The sequence below is a fragment of the Odocoileus virginianus genome, chromosome 3 (genome assembly GCF_023699985.2).
Source record: "Odocoileus virginianus isolate 20LAN1187 ecotype Illinois chromosome 3, Ovbor_1.2, whole genome shotgun sequence".
Classification (NCBI taxonomy): Eukaryota; Metazoa; Chordata; class Mammalia; order Artiodactyla; family Cervidae; genus Odocoileus; species Odocoileus virginianus.
Window position 1 is genome coordinate 64,937,841 of NC_069676.1, and position 20,981 is coordinate 64,958,821.

General features: G+C 37.5%; 1 protein-coding gene across 2 annotated transcripts in view; it reads right to left on the minus strand.

Annotated features, from left to right (window-relative positions):
- Positions 1-2,841: 2,841 nt before the first annotated feature.
- Positions 2,842-20,981, minus strand: part of SOX30 (SRY-box transcription factor 30) — a 40,995-nt gene continuing 22,855 nt past the window's right edge. Inside the window, exon 5 of one of the 2 annotated variants that reach the window (XM_070465714.1) lies at positions 2,842-4,614. In XM_070465714.1, the coding sequence (XP_070321815.1) occupies positions 4,233-4,614 (382 nt within the window). In that variant the 3' untranslated portion in view covers positions 2,842-4,232. The remainder of the gene's footprint in view (positions 4,615-20,981) is intronic. The other variant, XM_070465715.1, reaches the window with a different exon arrangement.

A 20,981-nucleotide genomic window follows, 5' to 3' on the forward strand; every position in this document is an offset into this window, starting at 1 on the left:
GAGGATGTGGAACTTCTCATTAAGTAGAAGTAGAAAGTAACTTGCTTACAAGAAAAGTAGTTTTATACTTGAAGCCCTTGGAATCTAAAATCCTAAACAGATGATTCAGAACACTGGAAAGGGATGTTCCTCAGTAGAATCAATCCTAACACAAGAGGCCAGATTTTTTCAGACTAACACTGTTCACCCCAAAATTATATCTCTTTAAGATACTGCAAGTTGTGCATAGAATCCCCAGAACTTCATTTTGAAATCAAATGATAAAAGTTCCAAACTAGTACTTTCAAAAGTACTTGTATTTTTGGCTCAGAAATAATCCTTCTGACAGCTGGTTTTCACTGTGAAAAGTATACTTATATGGGAATTTAATACATTTGTCCACTTGAAGCTTTGGATGCAGTATCAACTTTCATTAAAAAGCCAGTTTAGTGGACAATCGAAATTTAAAACAACTCTAAGTTTCAGCTCTTCAATCTTTTAAGACCATCAGACACTTAATGCAGAAAACAGTTTAATGAGCCACAACCTTCTTTCAGTAAAGAACTTAAGGATTTTTCCAGTTTATGCAGAAAACCAAATTGGAAGCCAGCAATTGAAAACTGAAGCAAACAACTATAAGTAGCATTTTCCAGAGTGGATTCTGTTAGTAGACATTATGTTAAAAAAAACAAATAGAAAAAAGTATACTTAAGCTAAGGTAGAAAAGCACAAAATAAACTGAGGTCAACGTATTTCTTCATGGCAAGATTTTTGAGAAGCAGGCAGGGGCTACTCTCTAGTTGTGATGCATGGGCTTCTCACTGCAGTGGCTTCTCTGTGGCAGAGAACGAGCTCTAGGTGTGCAGGCTTCAGTAGGTTGGTGCATGGGCTTGGTTGCTCCATGGAATGTGGGATCCTCCTGGACCAGGATCGAACCAGTGCCCCTTGCATTGCACAGTGGATTTTTAATCTCTCGAACACCAGAGAAGCCCCTCCAATTTATAATAGGAATGAACAAGGCATCGAAATCTATTAGAATGCGCTTGTGGTTTCCAGCTTAGAGAATTTCACTCTGACAACTTGGAGAGGCAAATGAATTCATTCCAGAGGCAGCACTCCATTTAGTTTAGAGGGTCTCTAGTCAGAGCTAACAATGGTTTGAAGAGCTATAAATGAACAGCTATGGGCATTTGTATCCAGACATGCTTAACTGCTACTGGATATTGTTTCACCTAAGAGATACCCATATTTCCCAGCCCAAATTATACTGTAGATCTATAAACCATCTGACTGACTTCTGTTCCCAGCATTAAGGAAGAGGAGGGAGAAGATTAAAAAAGGGTTGCCCTGACTCAACAGTCATTAAAATGAAGATTGGGGGGTTAGAATTTGCAGTGCAGGACTAACCTAAAGACAGACAGTTTGGAAATACTGAACCATGTTCTATATTATTCCACTGCCTTACAAAGGCATTCCCTCAACCAATTTGTAATAACAAGTTCTGTTGGAAATACTGTTCCACACCTCTCAGAATGGCTATCACCAAAAAGTTTACAAATAACAAATGTTAGCACAGATGTGCAGAAAAGGAAACCCTAGTCAGGTGGCGCTAGTGGTAAAGAAACTGCCTACCAATGCAGGAGACATAAGAAATGCGGGTTTGATCCCTGGGTCGGGGAGATCCTCTGGAGAAGGAAATGGCAACCTACTCCAGTATTCTTGCCTGGAGAATCCCATGGTCAGAATCCATGGGGTCACAAAGAGTCAGACATGACTGAAAGCAATTTAGCACATACTACATTATTGGTAGAAATGTAAACTGGTAAAGCCACTGTGGAAAACAGTATGAAGGTTCCTCAAAAAACTAAATACAGAGGCACCGTATGACCCAGCAATTCCACTCCTGGGTATATACCCAAAGAGAATGAAAACATTAATTTGAAAAGAAACATGTACCACAATGTTCACAGCAACACTATTTACAATAACCAAGATACGGATGCAACCTAAGTGTCTATCAATACATGAATGGATAAGGATATACAAGCACACACAAAATGGAATATTACTCAGCCATAAAAAAGAATGAAATTTAGCCATTTGCAACAACATGGATGGAGCTGGAGAGTATTATGCTTTTTTTTTTTTTTTTTTTTGGGCTGTGCCATGCAGCATGCAGGATCTTAGTTCCCTGATCAGGGATCAAATCCATGCCCTCTGTAGTGGAAGCCCACACTCCTAACTACTGGAGTGTCAGGTAATTCCTTACTATGCTTAATGAAGTTAGTCAAATAGAGAAAGACAAATACTGTATGTTTTCACTTACATGAGGGATCTAAAATATAAAACAAATGAATATAGCAAAACAGAAGCAGACTCATAAATATTGAGAACAAACTAGTGGTTACCAGTGAGGAGAAGGATTGGCAGAGGGGCAAAATAGGGATGGGGGTTAAGAGGTACAAACTACCATGTATAAAATAAGCTACTGGATGTAGTGTACAGAACAAAGAATATACCCAGTATTTTATAATAACTTTAAATGGAGCATGATCTATAAAAACACTGAATCACTATGTTGTACATCTAATACTAATTAGTATAATATTGTAAATGAGCTATACTTCAGTAAAAAAGAGTAAGTTACTCTAAACCCAGTTAGATATCTAAGGTGTTATTAAAATGAGATGGGATAAAATGGCTCAAACTCACATACAATGGTGTAGACATCTGTCAGGCGTAGACATTAAATGTGCTGCAGTTCCAACATGAAGTTACATGTTCATTCTCTACCAAGAAATTCAAGTTTTGGTCTTTAACCACATTCACGTAACACTGCACAGAGTAATAATGAATATAAAATATGAAAATAAAAATTTTATTGGGAAAAGGAAATGCTATATACAATAAATCTATGGTTGATGAAATATATTACATTAACAGCCTTTGCTTAAGGGACAAATACAGGTTGAGTAAAGGAAGAAGTCGGAAGCTTAAAACAGGTTTCCATACACAACTTCCAAGCAGTTTTAAGTAAAAAAAAAAAATCTCAATTTGCATAAATCATACAGATCACTGAGGGAAAGGTGTATTGGTTTGTGGTTACATCTGATCATCAATTCACTTTGTGTCTTGTATTAATAGATCTTTTCTACCCTGATCCCAACTTTGGTGGTTCTGATCCAGTTCTAATATGGTTCTCTCTGTTCATAAATGGGTATTTACCAAGAGGTCACACTGCAAACAGAATTCTTTTGCTCATTGTGAATTAAACAAATCCCACGTGCTCTTAAATAAACTCTATGGTTTTAAAGACAACTGCCTGAACCAAATTTGGAAGAGCTCTTCCACTGAGGGGAGTGCTTAAGTCATAGTACAATCTGTAAAGAGTTTGGAAACGGCATCAGAATATGTGCACACCATCTTCGCTGATGCAGCTTCAAGTAAGCTAACAGGATCTGTACGATTCTAGAGACTATTAAGTAAAAATAAATATATGCATATGGTATGGACACCATTCTCATTTGAAAAACACTCATTTGGCTTATTTCTATCCCCTAAACAGAAAATATCTAACAAGAACAGTTTTCTCTATGTTTATTTAATTATAACAAAAGTAGAACAATGCACAGCAAATGGAAATATATCCAAAAAAGATGATAAAAATGTTTAGGAACAGAAATGACTAATTTAGCTGAAGGAATTACTCAGGTTCCATTAAAACACATTTGCAACTTATAATTGGTTATTAGTGCAAATTAAATTTAGTAACTGAGTCCCGATTTACTACTAAAAGTTATCAAAATATTTTCAAAATGTTACACAAAAACTGAAATATCCATAAGTATTACATGAACACCAAACAAAAAAAATCATATAAAGAAAAATAAAGGCGTCCTGAGATAAACTACAAATCACACTTATGACAGATTATACACTCCCTTTCCTCTCACATATAGTTGTGAGGATTTGGTATTTTTCACATTCCAAGATAAAGTAATGATAATATATGCTGATGCAAATTTCAGCCATAAAAATAAACTACTTCATATCTTAAATATTCCTATGATGAAACATCAGACTCCAGTTTCACTAATCAAAACTTTATAAAGGCATAAACTGCATTTGGTTTTGACTCCTCAAATCATGGCTGAAAACTCTCAGCAAAGCATTCTAGGCTTTTTTTTCTCACATCAAGTGACCCAGAATATATTTTAAGAAATGTTTATTTTCTGTGCATATTTGTTTTAAAATTATAAATTCCTGAGCACTTTTTCTTCTTCCTCCTCATCACTGTCAGTGACATTGACTTGCTGGATACTAGAGGGAGTTGATGTCGGAGCTGTGAAGACATTCTCCAAGGCTCCAACGTCCAGCTGAGGCATGGGATTTAAGTATTCTTCTCCACTGTGGCTATGACTCTTATAGTAAGAAGTCCCATCCATGTTCTCGCAACTTCGAGAATCTTCGCTGTGAGTGCGTTCATCTGGGTAGTCTCTAAAAGGATAGTCTCTATTTAAAGCTGAAAACATAGCCTCATGTTTTTGGTACCTGTCTTCATAATAACCAAGGCATTCTGGCATTGAACTTGGAAAATTTCCATAGCCAAAGGGAGGCCGACTATAAGGGCACGTGCTGTAGCAGAAAGACAAAAAAGGAATTATATCATACACTGCCCACATGTTGTCTTGTGTGCAGATTAACTGAGCAAGTTTAACTACATCATCTTTGGAGCCTACAGAGCTCCCAAGGTAACTTTTTGCAACCACTTCATGTATTCATCCACATGTTGCCTAGTCCTAACATGAAATAATTGGCAAAGTAAGCTTGTAACTATTATCTCTCATCAGCCTCAGACTTGTTATCTTTTGGTAGACTGGATAAAAGAAAAATTATTAACAGTTATCTGTTCCTTTCTCTCACAATGCTTTATGCCATGTAAGGTTTTAGAAATGCAGGCACCTGTTGTGCTTGCTTAAAAACTGACACTTGGTAAGCAGTGTAACAATTGTTCTTACTACCATCTGAAACAAACCTTATGGTGGGGGAAATGCGAAACTGGTTGAAACCAAGAATTCTTGGGGGTGGAGGGAGGGCACTCAGAGGATAACAATTTAACTTTTAAATTCACATTCAGTAATGAATTATATTAAAAACACTCTTAATACTAGAATGACTTAGAACTGATATTAAACTAATTTTTCAGACTGTTTCCCCCCCAAAAAAAATTTGGAGAATAAGGATATGAAGAATTGAAAAGATTATTTTGCTTTTAAAAACCAATGGTTATTCTTTTAAGGCAAATCTAAAATTCTGCCATTCAAGCTTACTTGTCAATCTTTTTTAAAAAGTATTACTCTCCACTTCAAAGGCACAAAACAGGAATCATAGGAAGAGATATACAGAAAGTCTATCCAAAATTTGCCTGTACTCATGGACTCCATCTAGTGACAGATAAGCATAATTCGCGCAGTAGTGTCTGACTGTGACATCATGCACTATATATATATAGCCCACCAGGCTCCTCTCTCTATGAATTCTCCAGGCAAGGATACTGGAGTGGGCTGCCATTTCCTCCTCCAGGAGTGACAGATAATATAAGTATAATTACCATGCTCATTAACAAAACCCAAGACAAGCTGGGTGTTTCATTTCATGCTCCCACTTCTCTTTTAAAGGTTAACTGTTTCCTTCCCTTTAAAAATGTAAGTACAACTAATAGACTGCAATCTCAAATTCTTTGGAAGTACAGGGTTTCTTCAGTGGTGGTGTTTTAACCCAAATCTTCAAGTGCTAGAGACTTTACCCAGGATCAGTATTACAAATATGAAGCATAGCTTCTGAAATGTTTCACGTTTCCATTCCTACTACCACATCCTCATTCAGGCATTTTAATTTAATATATATGTACTGAATGCATAGCACTGGAAGTTATTAATACTATGACTTAGCTCCTTAGTAAGTTCTTCCACCTTTATGTCCTCCATCTGTTGGATTCCACAAATACTTCATATTCCACAAATATTCCACAATATTTGTCCCTCAGTCGTGTCTGACTCTCTGCAACCCCATGGACTGCAGCATGCCAGGCCTCCCTGTGCATCACTAACTCCCAGAGTTTACTCAAACTCATGTCCATTGAGACGGTGATGCCATCCAACCATCTCATCCTTTATTGTCCTCTTCTCCTCCTGCCTTCATTCTTTCCCAGTATCAGAGTCTTTTCAAATGAGTCAGTTCTTCACATCAGGGAGCCAAAGTATTGGAGTTTCAGCTTCAGCATCAGTCCTTCCAATGAATAATCAGGACTGATTTCCTTTAGGATGGACTGGTTGGACCTCCTTGATGTCTAAGAGACTCACAAGAGTCTTCTCCAACACCACAGTTCAAAAGCATCAATTCTTTGGTGCTCAGCTTTCTTTATAGTCCAAGTCTCACATACATACATGACTAGTGGAAAAACTATAGCTTTGACTAGATGGACATTCGTTGACAAAGTAATGTCTCTGCTTTTTAATATGCTATCTAGGTTGGTCATAACATTTCTTCCAAGTAAGCATCTTTTAATTTCATGGCTGCAGTTACCATCTGCAGTGATTTTGGAGCCCAAGAAAATAAAGTCTGTCACTGTTTTCACTGCTTCCCCATCTATCTGCCATGAAGTGATGGGACTGGATGCCATGATCTTAGTTTTCTGAATGTTGAGTTTTAAGCCAACTTCTTCACTCTTCTCTTTCCCTTTCATCAAGAGGCTCTTTAGTTCTTCTTTGCTTTCTGCCATAACGGTGGTATCTGCATATTTGAGGTTATTGATATTTCTCCCGGCAATCTTGATTCCAGCTTGTGCTTCTTCCAGCCTAGCATTTCTCATGATGTACTCTGCATATAAGTCAAATGAGCAGGGTGACAATATACAGCCTTGACGTACTACTTTCCAGATTTGGAACCAGTTTGTTGTCCCATGTCCAGTTTTAACTGTGGCCTCTTGACCTGCATGCAGATTTCTCAGGAGGCAGGTCAGGTGGTCTGGTATTCTCATCTCTTAAAGAATTTTCCACAGTTTGTTGTGATCCACACTGTTAAAGGCTTTGGGGTAGTCAATAAAGCAGAAGTAGATGTTTTTATGGAACTTTCTTGCTTTTTCAATGATCCAACGATGTTGACAATTTGATCTCTGGTTCCTCTACCTTTTCTAAATCCAACTTGAACATCTGGAAGTTCATGGTTCACGAACTGTGAAGCCTGGCTTGGAGAATTTCTAGCATTACTTTGCTAGCGTGTGAGACGAGTGCAACTGTGCGGTAGTTTGAGCATTCTTTGGCATTGCCCTTCTTTGGGGTTGGAATGAAAACTGACCTTTTCCAGTCCTGTGGCCACTACTGAGTTTTCCAAATTTGCTGGTATATTGAGTGTAGCACTTTCACAGCATCATCTTTTAAGATTTGAAATATCTCAACTGAAATTCCATCACCTCCGCTAGCTTCGTTCATAGTGATGCTTCCTAAGGCCCACTTGACTTCAAATTTCAGGTGAGTGAGTGATCACAGCATTGTGATCATCTGGGTCATGAAGAATTTTTTTGTACAGATTTTCTGTGTATTTTTGCCACCTCTTCTTATGTTCTTCTTCTGTTAGTTCCATACCATTTCTGTCCTTTATTGAGTCCATCTTTGCATGAAAAGTTCCCTTGGTATCTCTAATTTTCTCGAAGAGATCTCTAGTCTTTCCCACTATATTGTTTTCCTCTATTTCTTTGCATTGATCACTGAGGAAGGCTTTCTTATCTCTCCTTGCTATTCTTTGGAACTCTGCATTCAAATGGGTGTATCTTTCCTTTTCTCCTTTGCTTTTCGCTTCTCTTCTTTTCTCAGCTATTTGTAAGGCCTTGTCAGACAACCATTTTGCCTTTTTGCATTTCTTTTTCTTAAGGATGGTCTTGATGACTGCCTCCTGCACATGTCACAAACCTCTGGGCTTCCCTTGTGGCACAGACAGTAAAGAATCTTTCCACAATGCAGGATACCCAGGTTCAATCCCTGGGTCAGGAAGATCCCCTGGAGAAGGAAATGGCAACCCACTCCAGTTTCCTTACCTGAAGAATTTCATGGACAGAGAAGTCCGACAGGCTATAGTCTATGGGGGTCTCAAAGAATCAGACACAACTGAACAACTAACAGATACTGCAAGGGGGGACTCAAATCAACTTCCTCCACAAAGCCTTCTTCTCTTCAGCTAGAAACAATTCACCAACTAAATAGTCTTTCAGGACTCAGTATAGGCAAGACACCAAATCACAAGATTTAGTGGACAATTTAATTTAAAAAAATCTAAAATCCAAGTAGTATATACTTGACATGTGCTAAAATGTGCTGTAATGCAAACATCACATGGCTATATTGGTGTGGTAAAACAAGTTAGTATTATATCTGGAGAACAAAGATAAGAATAATCCTAAAAGGTTACATAGATGAAAATGAATAACTGCAGAAGCATCTGCATCGTGGTGCAGTGGGAAAAGCACTACCATAGTGATAACTCAGTGTTGTTTAAATTTGCAATTCCCTAATGATACATGATGTGGAGCATCTTTTCTATGCTTGACATCTTTTTATGTTCTCTGCTGAGGTACCTGATGAGGTCTTTTGTCCATTTTTAATTGGGTTGTTCATTTTCTTATTATTGAGTTTTCAGAGTTCTTTGTATATTTATATAACAGTCCTTTATCAGATACATCTTTCAGAAATATTTTCTCCTAGTCTGTGGCTTGTCCCCTCATCCTATTGATAACACATTTTTTGACACTAAGTATTAATAGCATTGTGGAATTTGAAGCAAAGAACTGTGAATCCTCCATCTTTGCTTTCCTTTTTTAAGATGGTTTTTTACTATTCCAGATCCCTTAAAATTCCATATAAATTTTAGAATCAGCTTTTCCATTTCTGCAAAAAAGTAGTTGGGATTTTGAAAAGGATTGTATTGATTTTGCAAATCCTTTCGGGAAGTATTGTCATCTTAATAATAAGTCTGTCAATGCATATACATTAATACCTTCCCATTTACTTCAGTCTAATTTATTTCAGTGTTTTAAGGATTTCAGTTTACAAGTTTTGTACTTCCTTGGTGAGATTTATTCCTCTATATTTTACTCTTTTTGATGCTACTATAAAAAGTAATTGCATTCTCAATTTCTTTTTTGGTTTGCTTACTGCTAATGTACAAAAATACAACTGCATTTTGTAAATTGATTTTACCCCCGGCAACTTTGCTGAATTCATTCATTCACTCTAATAAATTTTTGAGGATTTTTTAGGACTTTCTATTTATAAGATTATCCATATATAGGATCATGTGTGAAAAGAGGTAATTTTGAATTAATGTCTTTAATTTGAATTTTTTTTTTTCTTGCCTAATTGTTCTGGCTAGAACTTCCAGTACCACATTGAACAGCAGTGGTAAAAGCAGACATCCTTATCTTGTTCCCCAAATTATAGAGGGAAAGCTTTGGGGCCTTCATCATTGAGTATAATGTTAGTTGTCGGGTTTTTGATAAATATCTTTTATCATATAGAACTTCTATTCCTATTTCGCTGAGTAAGTTTTGAAATCAGGAATTAATTTTTATCATGAAAAGGTGTTGGATTTTATCAGATGCTTTTTCAGCACCAATTGAGATGATCAGGTGGTTTTGCTCATTCATTGTTCTAATGAAGTGTATTGAATATGACACTGATTGATTTTCTGATATTAAACAACACTTAGAATTCTTGAGGGAAATCCCACTTGGTCATGGCATATAATCCTTTTAATACACTGTTGGATTTAGCTTACTAGTATTTTGTTGGTCATATGTATATATTCAAAAAGCATTTTGACCTGCAATATTCTTTCTTGTGATGTCTTTTCCTGGCTTTGGTAACAGGGTAATGTTGGCCTTAGAATCGTTCCCTTTTATATATTTTGGAGGACTATGAGCATGATTAGTGTTAATTCTTCTTTAAAACTTTAGTAGAATTCACCAGTGAAGATATCTAGTCCAGGGTTTTTCTTTGTGGGGAGATTTTTAATTACTGATTCAATCTCTTGATATATTCAATCTCTTGATATATTTGGTCAAGACTTATTTCTTGATAAGACTGGTTCAGATTTTCTATCTCTTCTTGAGGCAGTTTTGGTAATTCATGTGCTTGTCCATTTCATCTAGGTCATCTAACTTGGTGTACAATTATTCTATAATTGTTATCCTATAATCATTTTTATTTCTATGAGATCAGGATAATGTACCTGATTTCATTTCTATAGATTTCATTACTATAGACTTAGTAACTTATGTCTTCTCTCTTTTTTTCTTAGCTTAGCTATAAAAGTTTGTCAATATTGTTATCATTTCTAAAAGGTAATTTTTTTGACTTTTTTTCTCTATTTCATTAAGCTCTCTATTGTTTTTCTACTCTTTATTCCATTTATCTCTAATCTTTATTACGTCCTTCCTTCTACTAGCTTTGGGTTTTATCTGCTCTTCTGTTTCTAGTTCCTTAAGGCATAAAATTAGGTTGTTAATTTGAGATCTTCCTTTTTAAATGTAGGCTAGGGCAGCTATGAATTTCTCTATCAGCACTGCTTCTGTATATAATTCCTTAAGTTTGGGTATGTTCTGTTTTCATTCATCTCAATGTATTTCCTAATTTTTCTTATGCTGTCTTATATGACCAATTGGCTGTTTAAGAGTGTGCTGTTTAATTTCCAATATTTGTCAATTTTCCAGTTTTTCTTTCTGTTATTGATGACTAGTTTCATTCCATCATAGCTGGAAAAGAAACTCTGTATGGTTTCAAACTTCAAAAAATGTCTGAGACTCGTTTTGTGATCTAACATATGGCATATCCTACAGAATATACCATTTTCACTTGTTAAGAATCTATAGCCTGTTGTTGGGTGCAGACCATATATATCTGTTAGATCTAGTTGATTCATAGAGTCTTCTATTTCCTTTTTGCCCTTCATCTATTTTTAGATGAATGATCTTCCATTATTATATAAAGTATTCATAGCTAACATCATACTCAATGGTTAATAGTTTAAAGTTTTTCCTCTAAAATCAGGAACAAAACAAGGATGCCTACTCTTCATACTTTTATTCAACATAGCACCAAAAGCCCTAGCCTGGGCAGTTAGGTAAGTAAAAGAAATACAAAGAATTCATACTGGAAACAAGGAAGTAAGACTGTCTCTATCTGCAAATGGCATAATAATATATCAAGGAAATCCTAAAAACTCAACCAAAAAAAAAAAAAAAACCACCTGTTAGAATTAATTAGTGAACTCAGTAAAGCTGCAGGATACAAAATCAATATGCAAAAATCAGTGGCATTCCTATACACTAACAACAGCCAGAAAAAGAAATTAAGAAAATCAAGCCCATTTACAATTGCAACAAAATGAATAAAATACCTAGAAATAAATTTAACCAAGGGTGTGAAAGACCTATACACTGAAAACTATAAGACACTGATGAAAAAAATTGAAAAAAGCACAAATAAATGAAAAATTATTCTGTGCTCATGAATTAGAAAAAATAATATTGTTAAAATGTCTGTATTATCCAAAGCAATCTACAGATTCAATGAAATAACCTATTAAAATCCAGTGCATTTTTCACAGAAATAGAACAAATCATCTCAATTTTTTTGTGGAAACACAAAAGACAGTAAATAGTCAAAACAATCTTGAGAAAGAAGAACAAAGCTAGAGGCATTACAATCTCTGATTTCAAACTGTAGTAACCGAAACAGTATGTACTGGCATAAAAATAAATGCATAAGCTCAACAGAGCAGAAAAGAGAGCTATAAATAAACCCATGCCTACATGGCTAATTAATTCATAGCTATTAATTAACAAAAGTAGACAATGGGGAAAAGACAGTAACTTCAATAAATGGTGTTGGAAAATTAAGATAGCCAAATGCAAAAGAATGAAACTGGACCTCTATCTTGTATCATACACAAAACTCAAGTCAAAATCGATTAAAGACTTTAACATAAGGCCTGGAGCCTTAAAACTCCTAGAAGAAAACATAGGCAATAAGCTCCTGACATCAAATTGGCGATGCTTTTTCGGATTTAACAGCAAAGGCAACAAAAGCAAAAATTAACAAGTGGACTACATCAAACTGAAAAGCTTTCATACTAAAAATCAAAAATGAAAATCAACAAAATGAAAAGACAACCTACCAAATGAGAGAAAACATTTGCAAACTATACAAAACATCTGATACAAAATTAATATCCAAAATATATGAAGAATTCATTAACTCAATAGCAAAAAAAACCCCAAACAAACCTCATTTAAAAATGGGCAGAGGATCTAAACAGACAATTTTTTTCCCCACAAAGAAGTCATATAGGTAGCCAACAGGTCCAAGAAAAGGTGCTCAATATCACTATTATCAGGGAAGTACAAATTAACACCACAATGCTATCAGGAAATGCTGCCATTTGCCACAAAATGGATGGACCTTGAGGACATTATGCTAAGTGAAGTAAGTCAGAGAAAGACAAAAACCATTTGGTCTCACTTAAAAGAGCAATATAAAAACAAAAACCAAACAAACAAAAAAACCCATCTCATAGATACAGAACAGTTGGGTGGTTGCCACAGATTGGGAGTGAAAGGTGAGCAAGATGGATAAAGGTGGTCCCATTAGGCAAACTTTTTATTTAAAGAGTAAGTAAGCCCTTGGGATGTTATGTAGAGCATAGTGACTACAGTTAATAATACTGAATTCTATTTTTGAAAGTTTCCAAGTGATTAAATCTTAAAATTCTCATCACAAGAAAAAAAAAATTTACATTGTACACCTGAAACTAATATGTCAATTATATCTCAATAAAAAATAAAGTAGTAAGTCTTCAACAATTATTACATAACTGTATTTTTCCCTTCAATCCTGTCAATTTTTGCTTCATATATTTTAGAGTACTGTTATCATATATGTATTAATTATAATTGCTATATCTTTTTAATGTTTTAAAGTAAATATATGGGAGTTCCCTGGTGACCTAGCGCTTAGGTTTCCAGGTTTTCACTGCTGTGGCCTGGGTTCAATCCCTGGTCAAGGAACTGAGACCTTGCATAACCAAAATAAAGAGATAAACAAAATATGTAATGACTTTGTCTCTTGTAACAATTTTTGAAGTAAAGTTTATTTTGTTTAATATCATTGTAACCATCTCAGCTCTCTTTTGGTTACTATTTGCCTGGAATATCTGTTCCTGTTTTTTTCACTTTCAACCTATTTGTGTCATTGGTCTAAAGTGAGTCTCTTTGTGGGAATTCCTTGGCAGTCCAGTGGTTAGGATTCTGCACATTCACTGCAGGGTGCACAGGCTCAATCTCTGGTCAGGAAACTAAGATTCCACATGCCACATGGTATGGCCAAAAACAAAAAAAGTTAAAATCTGCTCCGTGAATACCATGTTTATTTAGCGTATGTGATGCCGAAGTGAGCACTACCATGTTTATTTAAATAAACAAAGTGAGTTTCTTACAGATAAGATTTTCTCCCCAATTTCTTCTAGGCTTTTACAGTCTGTCTGCTGTTTCTCCTGTCTGTTGTCCCTTAACACAGGCAGCAATGGATAGTATACACCTTTAAACATTTTCCACAGACACAAGCTAGGAGGCAACCCCAGCCCTAAGGGAGTTCTTCAGTTCAGTTCAGTTGCTCAGTCATGTCTGACTCTTTGTGACCCCATGAATCGCAGCATGCCAGGCCTCCCTGTCCATCACCAACTACTGGAGTTTACTCAAACTCATGCCCATCGAGTTGGTGATGCCATCCAGCCATCTCATCCTCTGTCGTCCCCTTCTCCTCCTGCCCTCAATCCCTCCCAGCATCAGGGTCTTTTCCAGTGAGTCAACTATTCGCATGAGGTGGCCAAAGTATTGGAGTTTCAGCTTCAGCATCAGTCCTTCCAATGAACACCCAGGACTGATCTCCCCTAGGATGAACTGGTTGGATCTCCTTGCAGTTCAAGGGACTCTCAAGAGTCTTCTCCAACACCATAGTTCAAAACCATAAATTCTTCGGTGCTCAGCTTTCTTCACAGTCCAACTCTCACATCCATACATGACCACTGGAAAAACCATAGCCTTGACTAGATGGACCTTTGTTGGCAAAATAATGTCTCTGCTTTTTAATATGCTATCTAGGCTGGTCATAACTTTCCTTCCAAGGAGTATGTGTTTTTTAATCTCATGGCTACAATCACCATCTGCAGTGATTTTGGAGCCCCCAGAAATAAAGTCTGACACTGCTTCCACTGTTTCCCCATCTATTTCCCATGAGGTGATGGGACCAGATGCCATGATCTTAGTTTTCTGAATGTTGAACTTTAAGCCAACTTTTTTACTCTCCTCTTTCACTTTCATCAAGAGGCTCTTTAGTTCTTCTTCACTTTCTGCCATAAGGGTGGTGTCATCTGCATATCTGAGTTTATTGATAGTTCTCCTGGCAATCTTGATTCCAGCTTGTGCTTCTTCCAGCCTAGCATTTCTCATGATGTACTCTGCATATAAGTAAATAAGCAGGGTGACAATATATAGCCTTGACATACTCCTTTTCCTATTTGGAACCAGTCTGTTGTTCCATGTCCAGTTCTAACTGTTGCTTCCTGACCTGCATATAGGTTTCTCAAGAGGCAGGTCAGGTGGTCTGGTATGCCCATCTCTTTCAGAATTTTCCACAGTTTATTGTGATCCACACAGTCAAATACTTGGCATAGTCAATAAAGCAGAAATAGATGTTTTTCTGGAACTCTCTTGATTTCTCAATGATCCAGTGGATGTTAGCAATTTGATCTCTGGTTCCTCTGCCTTTTCTAAAACCAGCTTGAACATCTGGAAGTTCACGGTTCACGTATTGCTGAAGCCTGGCTTGGAGAATTTTGAGCATTACTTTACTAGTGTGTGAGATGAGTGCAATTGTGTGCTAGTTAGAGCATTCTTTGGGATTGCCTTTCTTTGGGATTGGAATGAAACTGACGTTTTCCAGTCCTGTGGCCACTGCTTCATTTTCCAAATTTGCTGGCATATTGCGTCCAGCACTTCCACAGCATCATCTTTCAGGATCTGAAATACCTCAACTGGAATTCCATCACCTCCACTAGCTTTGTTTACAGTGATGCTTTCTAAGGCCCACTTGACTTCACATTCCAGGCTGTCTGGCTCTAGGTGAGTGATCATACCATCGTGATTACCTGGGTCGTGAAGATCTTTTTTGAATAGTTCTTCTGTGTATTCTTGCCATCTCTTCTTAATATGTTCTGCTTCTGCTAGGTCCATACTATTTCTGTCCTTTATCGAGCCCATCTTTGCATGAAATGTTCCCTTGGTATCTCTAATTTTCTTGAAGAGATCTCTAGTCTTTTCCATTCTGTTGTTTTCCTCTATTTCTTTGCACTGATCGCTGAGGAAGGCTTTCTTATCTCTCCTTGCTATTCTTTGTAAGTCTTAGGAGAGTTCTGAGAAGAACTCTAACGGAGTTCTTAGGAGAGTCAAATTAAGGTGCCCCCTGAGCCAACTCTTCAGGAAGTCACCAGACAGGTCAAAAAGCACAATCACAACACTCTCTTTAAGAACAAGGTCTGTGTTGCCTCCTCTAATAGCAACAAGTCACACAAGGAACATGAGTCACCATCTCCTTGTCATCACTGAACAGGATAAACAGGGATGGTTGTGGCAAAAATGCCACAGTGCTATCTTAGCAAAATTAGCAGCTTTCTTCATTAAACACCTCTTCAGATGATTCTGACACTGTTTTTGCCAATGTAATTACTGCTTCAGAAGAGAGGTAGATTCTTAGAGATCCCCATCCTGCAACTCTGTGACATTCTACCTCAACGGTATTTCATGCCTTTCAAAGTTTTGATTTATACTGTTAAATTTATTCCAAAGGTTTTTAAACTCTTCATTTTATTGTAAATGGAATTGTTTTCTCATTTTCATTTTGTTTATTCATTGCTACTGTATAGAAATATAATTCTTTTATATATATAGAGAAAGGCTATATATATATATATATATATATATATATACACATATGTCTTATATCCTGATAACTTGCTGAATTCTTATGTTACTTGTAATAGCTTTTCTGTGGATTCCTCAAGATTTCTTGTATATAAGATTGTGTAATACATAAATACAATTTTACTTCTTCTTTTACAATCTAGATACCTTCTAGATACCTTTTATACCTTTTCTTTATCATGTCTAATTGTCCTAGACTAGTGAGAGTGAAAATCACTCAGTCGTGTCTGACTCTTTGCAAACACATGACTATACAGTCCATGGAATTCTCCAGGCCAGAAGACTGGAGTGGGTAGCCTTTCCCTTCGCCAGGGGACCTTCCCGACCCAGGGATCGAACATAGGTCTCCTGCGTTGCAGGCAGATTCTTTACCATCTGAGCCACAGGGCAAGTCCAACTGTCCAAGACTAAACCTCCAAATAAATACTGAATAGAAGTGACAAAAATGTACATCTGTGTCCTATTCTTAATAATAACTGGATCTTGCTGATCCCCAGTCTCTGCCATTAAGTATAACGTTAGGTGTTTTTTGTTGACTGTGAAGGCTACTCCATTTCTTCTAAGGGATTCTTACCCACAGTAGTAGATATAATGGTCATTTGAGTTAAATTCACCCATTCCAGTCCATTTTAGTTCACTGATTCCTAAAATGTCAATGTTCACTCTTGCCACCTCCTGTGATTACTTCCAAATTGTCTTGATTCATGAACCAATGAATTCCAGGTTCCTAGGCAATATTGCGCTTTACAGCATTAGACTTTACTTCCATCACCAGTCAATCCACAAGCAGGTGCTGTTTTCTCTTTGGCTCCATCTCTTCATTTATTCTGAAGTTATTTCTCTACTGATCTCCTGTAGCACATTGGGCACCTGCCGACCTGAGGACTTCATCTTTCAGTGTCCTACCTTTTTATCTTTCCATGCTGTTCATGGGGTTCTCAAGGCAAGAATCAGTTCAGTTCACTCAGTCGTGTCTGACTCTTTGCAACCCCATGGGCTGCAGCGCGCCAGGCTTCCCTGTCCATCACCAACTCCCAGAGTTTACACAAACTCATTCCATTGAGTCAGTGATGCCATCCAACAATCTCATCCTCTGTTGCCCCCTTCTCCTCCCACCTTCAATCTTTCCCAGCATCAGAGTCTTTTCGAAGGAGTCAGTTTTTTGCATCAGGTGGCCAAAGTATTGGAGCTTCAGCATCAGTCCTTCCAGTGAATATTCAGGACTGATTTCCTTTAGGATGGACTGGCTGGATCTCCTTGCTGTCCAAGGGACTCTCAAGAGTCTTTGTCAACACCACAGTTCAAAACATCAATTCTTTGGCACTCAGCTTTCTTTACAGTCCAACTCTCACATCCATACAAGACTACTGGAAAAACCATAGCTTTGACTGGAGGGACCTTTGTTGGCAAAGTAATGTCTCTACTTTTTAATATGCTGTCTAGGTTGGTAATAGCTTTTCTTCCAAACAGCAAGCAAGAAATTAGAAATTTCTTCTAATTTCATGGATGCAGTCACCATCTGCAGTGATTATGAAGCCCAAGAAAAAAAAGTGTCACTGTTTCCACTGTTTCCCCATCTGTTTGCCATCAAGTGTTGGGACTGGATGCCATGATCTTAGCTTTCTGAATGTTGAGTTTTAAGCCAATGTTTTCACTCTCCTCTTTCACTTTCATCAAGAGGCTCTTTAGTTCTTCTTCGCTTTCTGCCATAAGGGTGGTGTCATCTGCATATCTGAGGTTATTGAAATTTCTCCTGGCAATCTTGATTCCAGCTTGTGCTTCATGCAGCCCAGCGTTTCTCAAGATGTACTCTGCATATAAGTTAAATAAGCAGGGTGACAGTATACAGCTTTGATGTACTCCTTACACTATTTGGAACCAGTCTGTTGTTCCATGTCAAGTTCTAACTGTTGCTTCCTGACCTACACACAGAGTTCTCAAGAGTAAGGTAGTCTGGTATTCCCATAGCTTTAAGTATTTTTCCAGTTTGCTGTGATCCACACAGTCAAAGGCTTTAGCGTAGTCAATAAAGCAGAAGCAGATGTTTTTCTGGAACTCTCTTGCTTTTTCAATGCTCCAACCGATGTTGGCAATTTGATCTCTGGCCCCTCTGCATTTTCGAAATCCAGCTTGAATATCTGGAAGTTCACGGTTCACATACTGTTGAAGCCTGTCCTGGAGAATTCTCTGCATTACTTTACTAATGTGTGAGATGAGTGCAATTGTGTGGTAGTTAGAGCGTTCTTTGGCATTGCCTCTCTTTGGGATTGGAATGAAAACTGACCTTTTCCAGTCCTGTGGCTACTGCTTCGTTTTCCAAATTTGCTGGCATATTGAGTGTAGCACTTTCACAGCATCATCTTTCAGGGTTTGAAACAGCTCAACTGGAATTCCATCACCTCTGCTAGCTTCGCTCATAGTGATGCTTCCTAAGGCCCACCTTACTTCAAATTTCAGGTGAATGAGTGATCACAGGATTGTGATTATCTGAGTCGTGAAAATCTTTTTTGTATAGTTCTTCTGTGTATTCTTGCCACCTCTTCTTAAAATCTTCTGCTTCTGTTAGGTCCATACCACTTCTGTCCTTTATTGTCCCCACCTTAGCATGAAAAGTTCCCTTGGTGTATCTAATTTTCTTAAAGAGATCTCTAGTCTTTCCCATTCTATTTTTTTGCTCTGTTTCTTTGCATTGATCACTGAGGAAGGCTTTCTTATCTCTCCTTGCAATCCTTTGGAACTCTGCATTCAAATGGGTATATCTTTCTATTTCTCCTTTGCCTTTCCCTTCTCTTCTTTTCTCAGCTATTTGTAAGGCAAATATCCATTCAGTATCACAGTAAATCAAGGCTATGCCTTGACAAGTAATGCTGAAGAAGGTGAAGTTGAATGGTTCTATGAAAACTTGGAAGACCTTCTAGAACTAGCACCCAAAAAAAGATGTCCTTTTCATTCTAGGCGACTGGAATGCAAAAGTAGGAAGTCAAGAAATACTTGAAGTAACGGAGAAATTTGGCCTTGCAGTACAGAATGAAGCAGGGCAAAGGCTAATAGAGTTTTGCCAAGAGAACACACTGGTCGTAGCAAACATCCTCTTCCAACAACACAGGAGAAGACTCTACACATGGACATCACCAGATGGTCAATACCGAAATCAGATTGATGATATTCTTTACAGCCAAAGATGGAGATGCTCCATACAGTCAGCAAAAACAAGACTAGAAGCTGACTGTGGCTCAGATCATGAACTCCTTATTGCCAAATTCAACTCAAATTGAAAAAAGTAGGGAAAACCACTAAACCGTTCAGGTATGACCTAAATCAAATCCCTTACAATTACACAGTGGAAGTGAGAAATAGATTCAAGGGATTAGATCTGATAGACTGAGTGCCTGAAGAACTATGGACAGAGGTTTGTGACATTGTACAGGAGACAGGGATTAAGACCGCCTCCAAGAAAAAGAAAGGCAAAAAAGCAAAATGGTTGTCTGATGAGGCCTTACAAATAGCTGAGAAAAGAAGAGAAGGGAAAGGCAAAGGAGAAATAGAAAGATATACCCATTTGAATGCAGAGTTCCAAAGGATTGCAAGGAGAGATAAGAAAGCCTTCCTCAGTGATCAATGCAAAGAAACAGAGCAAAAAAATAGAATGGGAAAGACTAGAGATCTCTTTAAGAAAATTAGATACACCAAGGGAACTTTTCATGCTAAGGTGGGGACAATAAAGGACAGAAGTGGTATGGACCTAACAGAAGCAGAAGATTTTAAGAAGAGGTGGCAAGAATACACAGAAGAACTATACAAAAAAGATTTTCACGACTCAGATAATCACAATCCTGTGATCACTCATTCACCTGAAATTTGAAGTAAGGTGGGCCTTAGGAAGCATCACTATGAACGAAGCTAGCAGAGGTGATGGAATTCCAGTTGAGCTGTTTCAAACCCTGAAAGATGATGCTGTGAAAGTGCTACACTCAATATGCCAGCAAATTTGGAAAACGAAGCAGTAGCCACAGGACTGGAAAAGGTCAGTTTTCATTCCAATCCCAAAGAGAGGCAATGCCAAAGAACGCTCTAACTACCACACAATTGCACTCATCTCACACATTAGTAAAGTAATGCAGAGAATTCTCCAGGACAGGCTTCAACAGTATGTGAACCGTGAACTTCCAGATATTCAAGCTGGATTTCGAAAATGCAGAGGGGCCAGAGATCAAATTGCCAACATCGGTTGGAGCATTGAAAAAGCAAGAGAGTTCCAGAAAAACATCTGCTTCTGCTTTATTGACTACGCTAAAGCCTTTGACTGTGTGGATCACAGCAAACTGGAAAAATACTTAAAGCTATGGGAATACCAGACTACCTTACTCTTGAGAACTCTGTGTGTAGGTCAGGAAGCAACAGTTAGAACTTGACATGGAACAACAGACTGGTTCCAAATAGTGTAAGGAGTACATCAAAGCTGTATACTGTCACCCTGCTTATTTAACTTATATGCAGAGTACATCTTGAGAAATGCTGGGCTGCATGAAGCACAAGCTGGAATCAAGATTGCCAGGAGAAATTTCAATAACCTCAGATATGCAGATGACACCACCCTTATGGCAGAAAGCGAAGAAGAACTAAAGAGCCTCTTGATGAAAGTGAAAGAGGAGAGTGAAAACATTGGCTTAAAACTCAACATTCAGAAAGCTAAGATCATGGCATCCAGTCCCAACACTTCATGGCAAACAGATGGGGAAACAGTGGAAACAGTGACAGACTTTTTTTTCTTGGGCTTCATAATCACTGCAGATGGTGACTGCAGCCATGAAATTAGAAGAAATTTCTAATTTCTTGCTTGCTGTTTGGAAGAAAAGCTATTACCAACCTAGACAGCATATTAAAAAGTAGAGACATTACTTTGCCAACAAAGGTC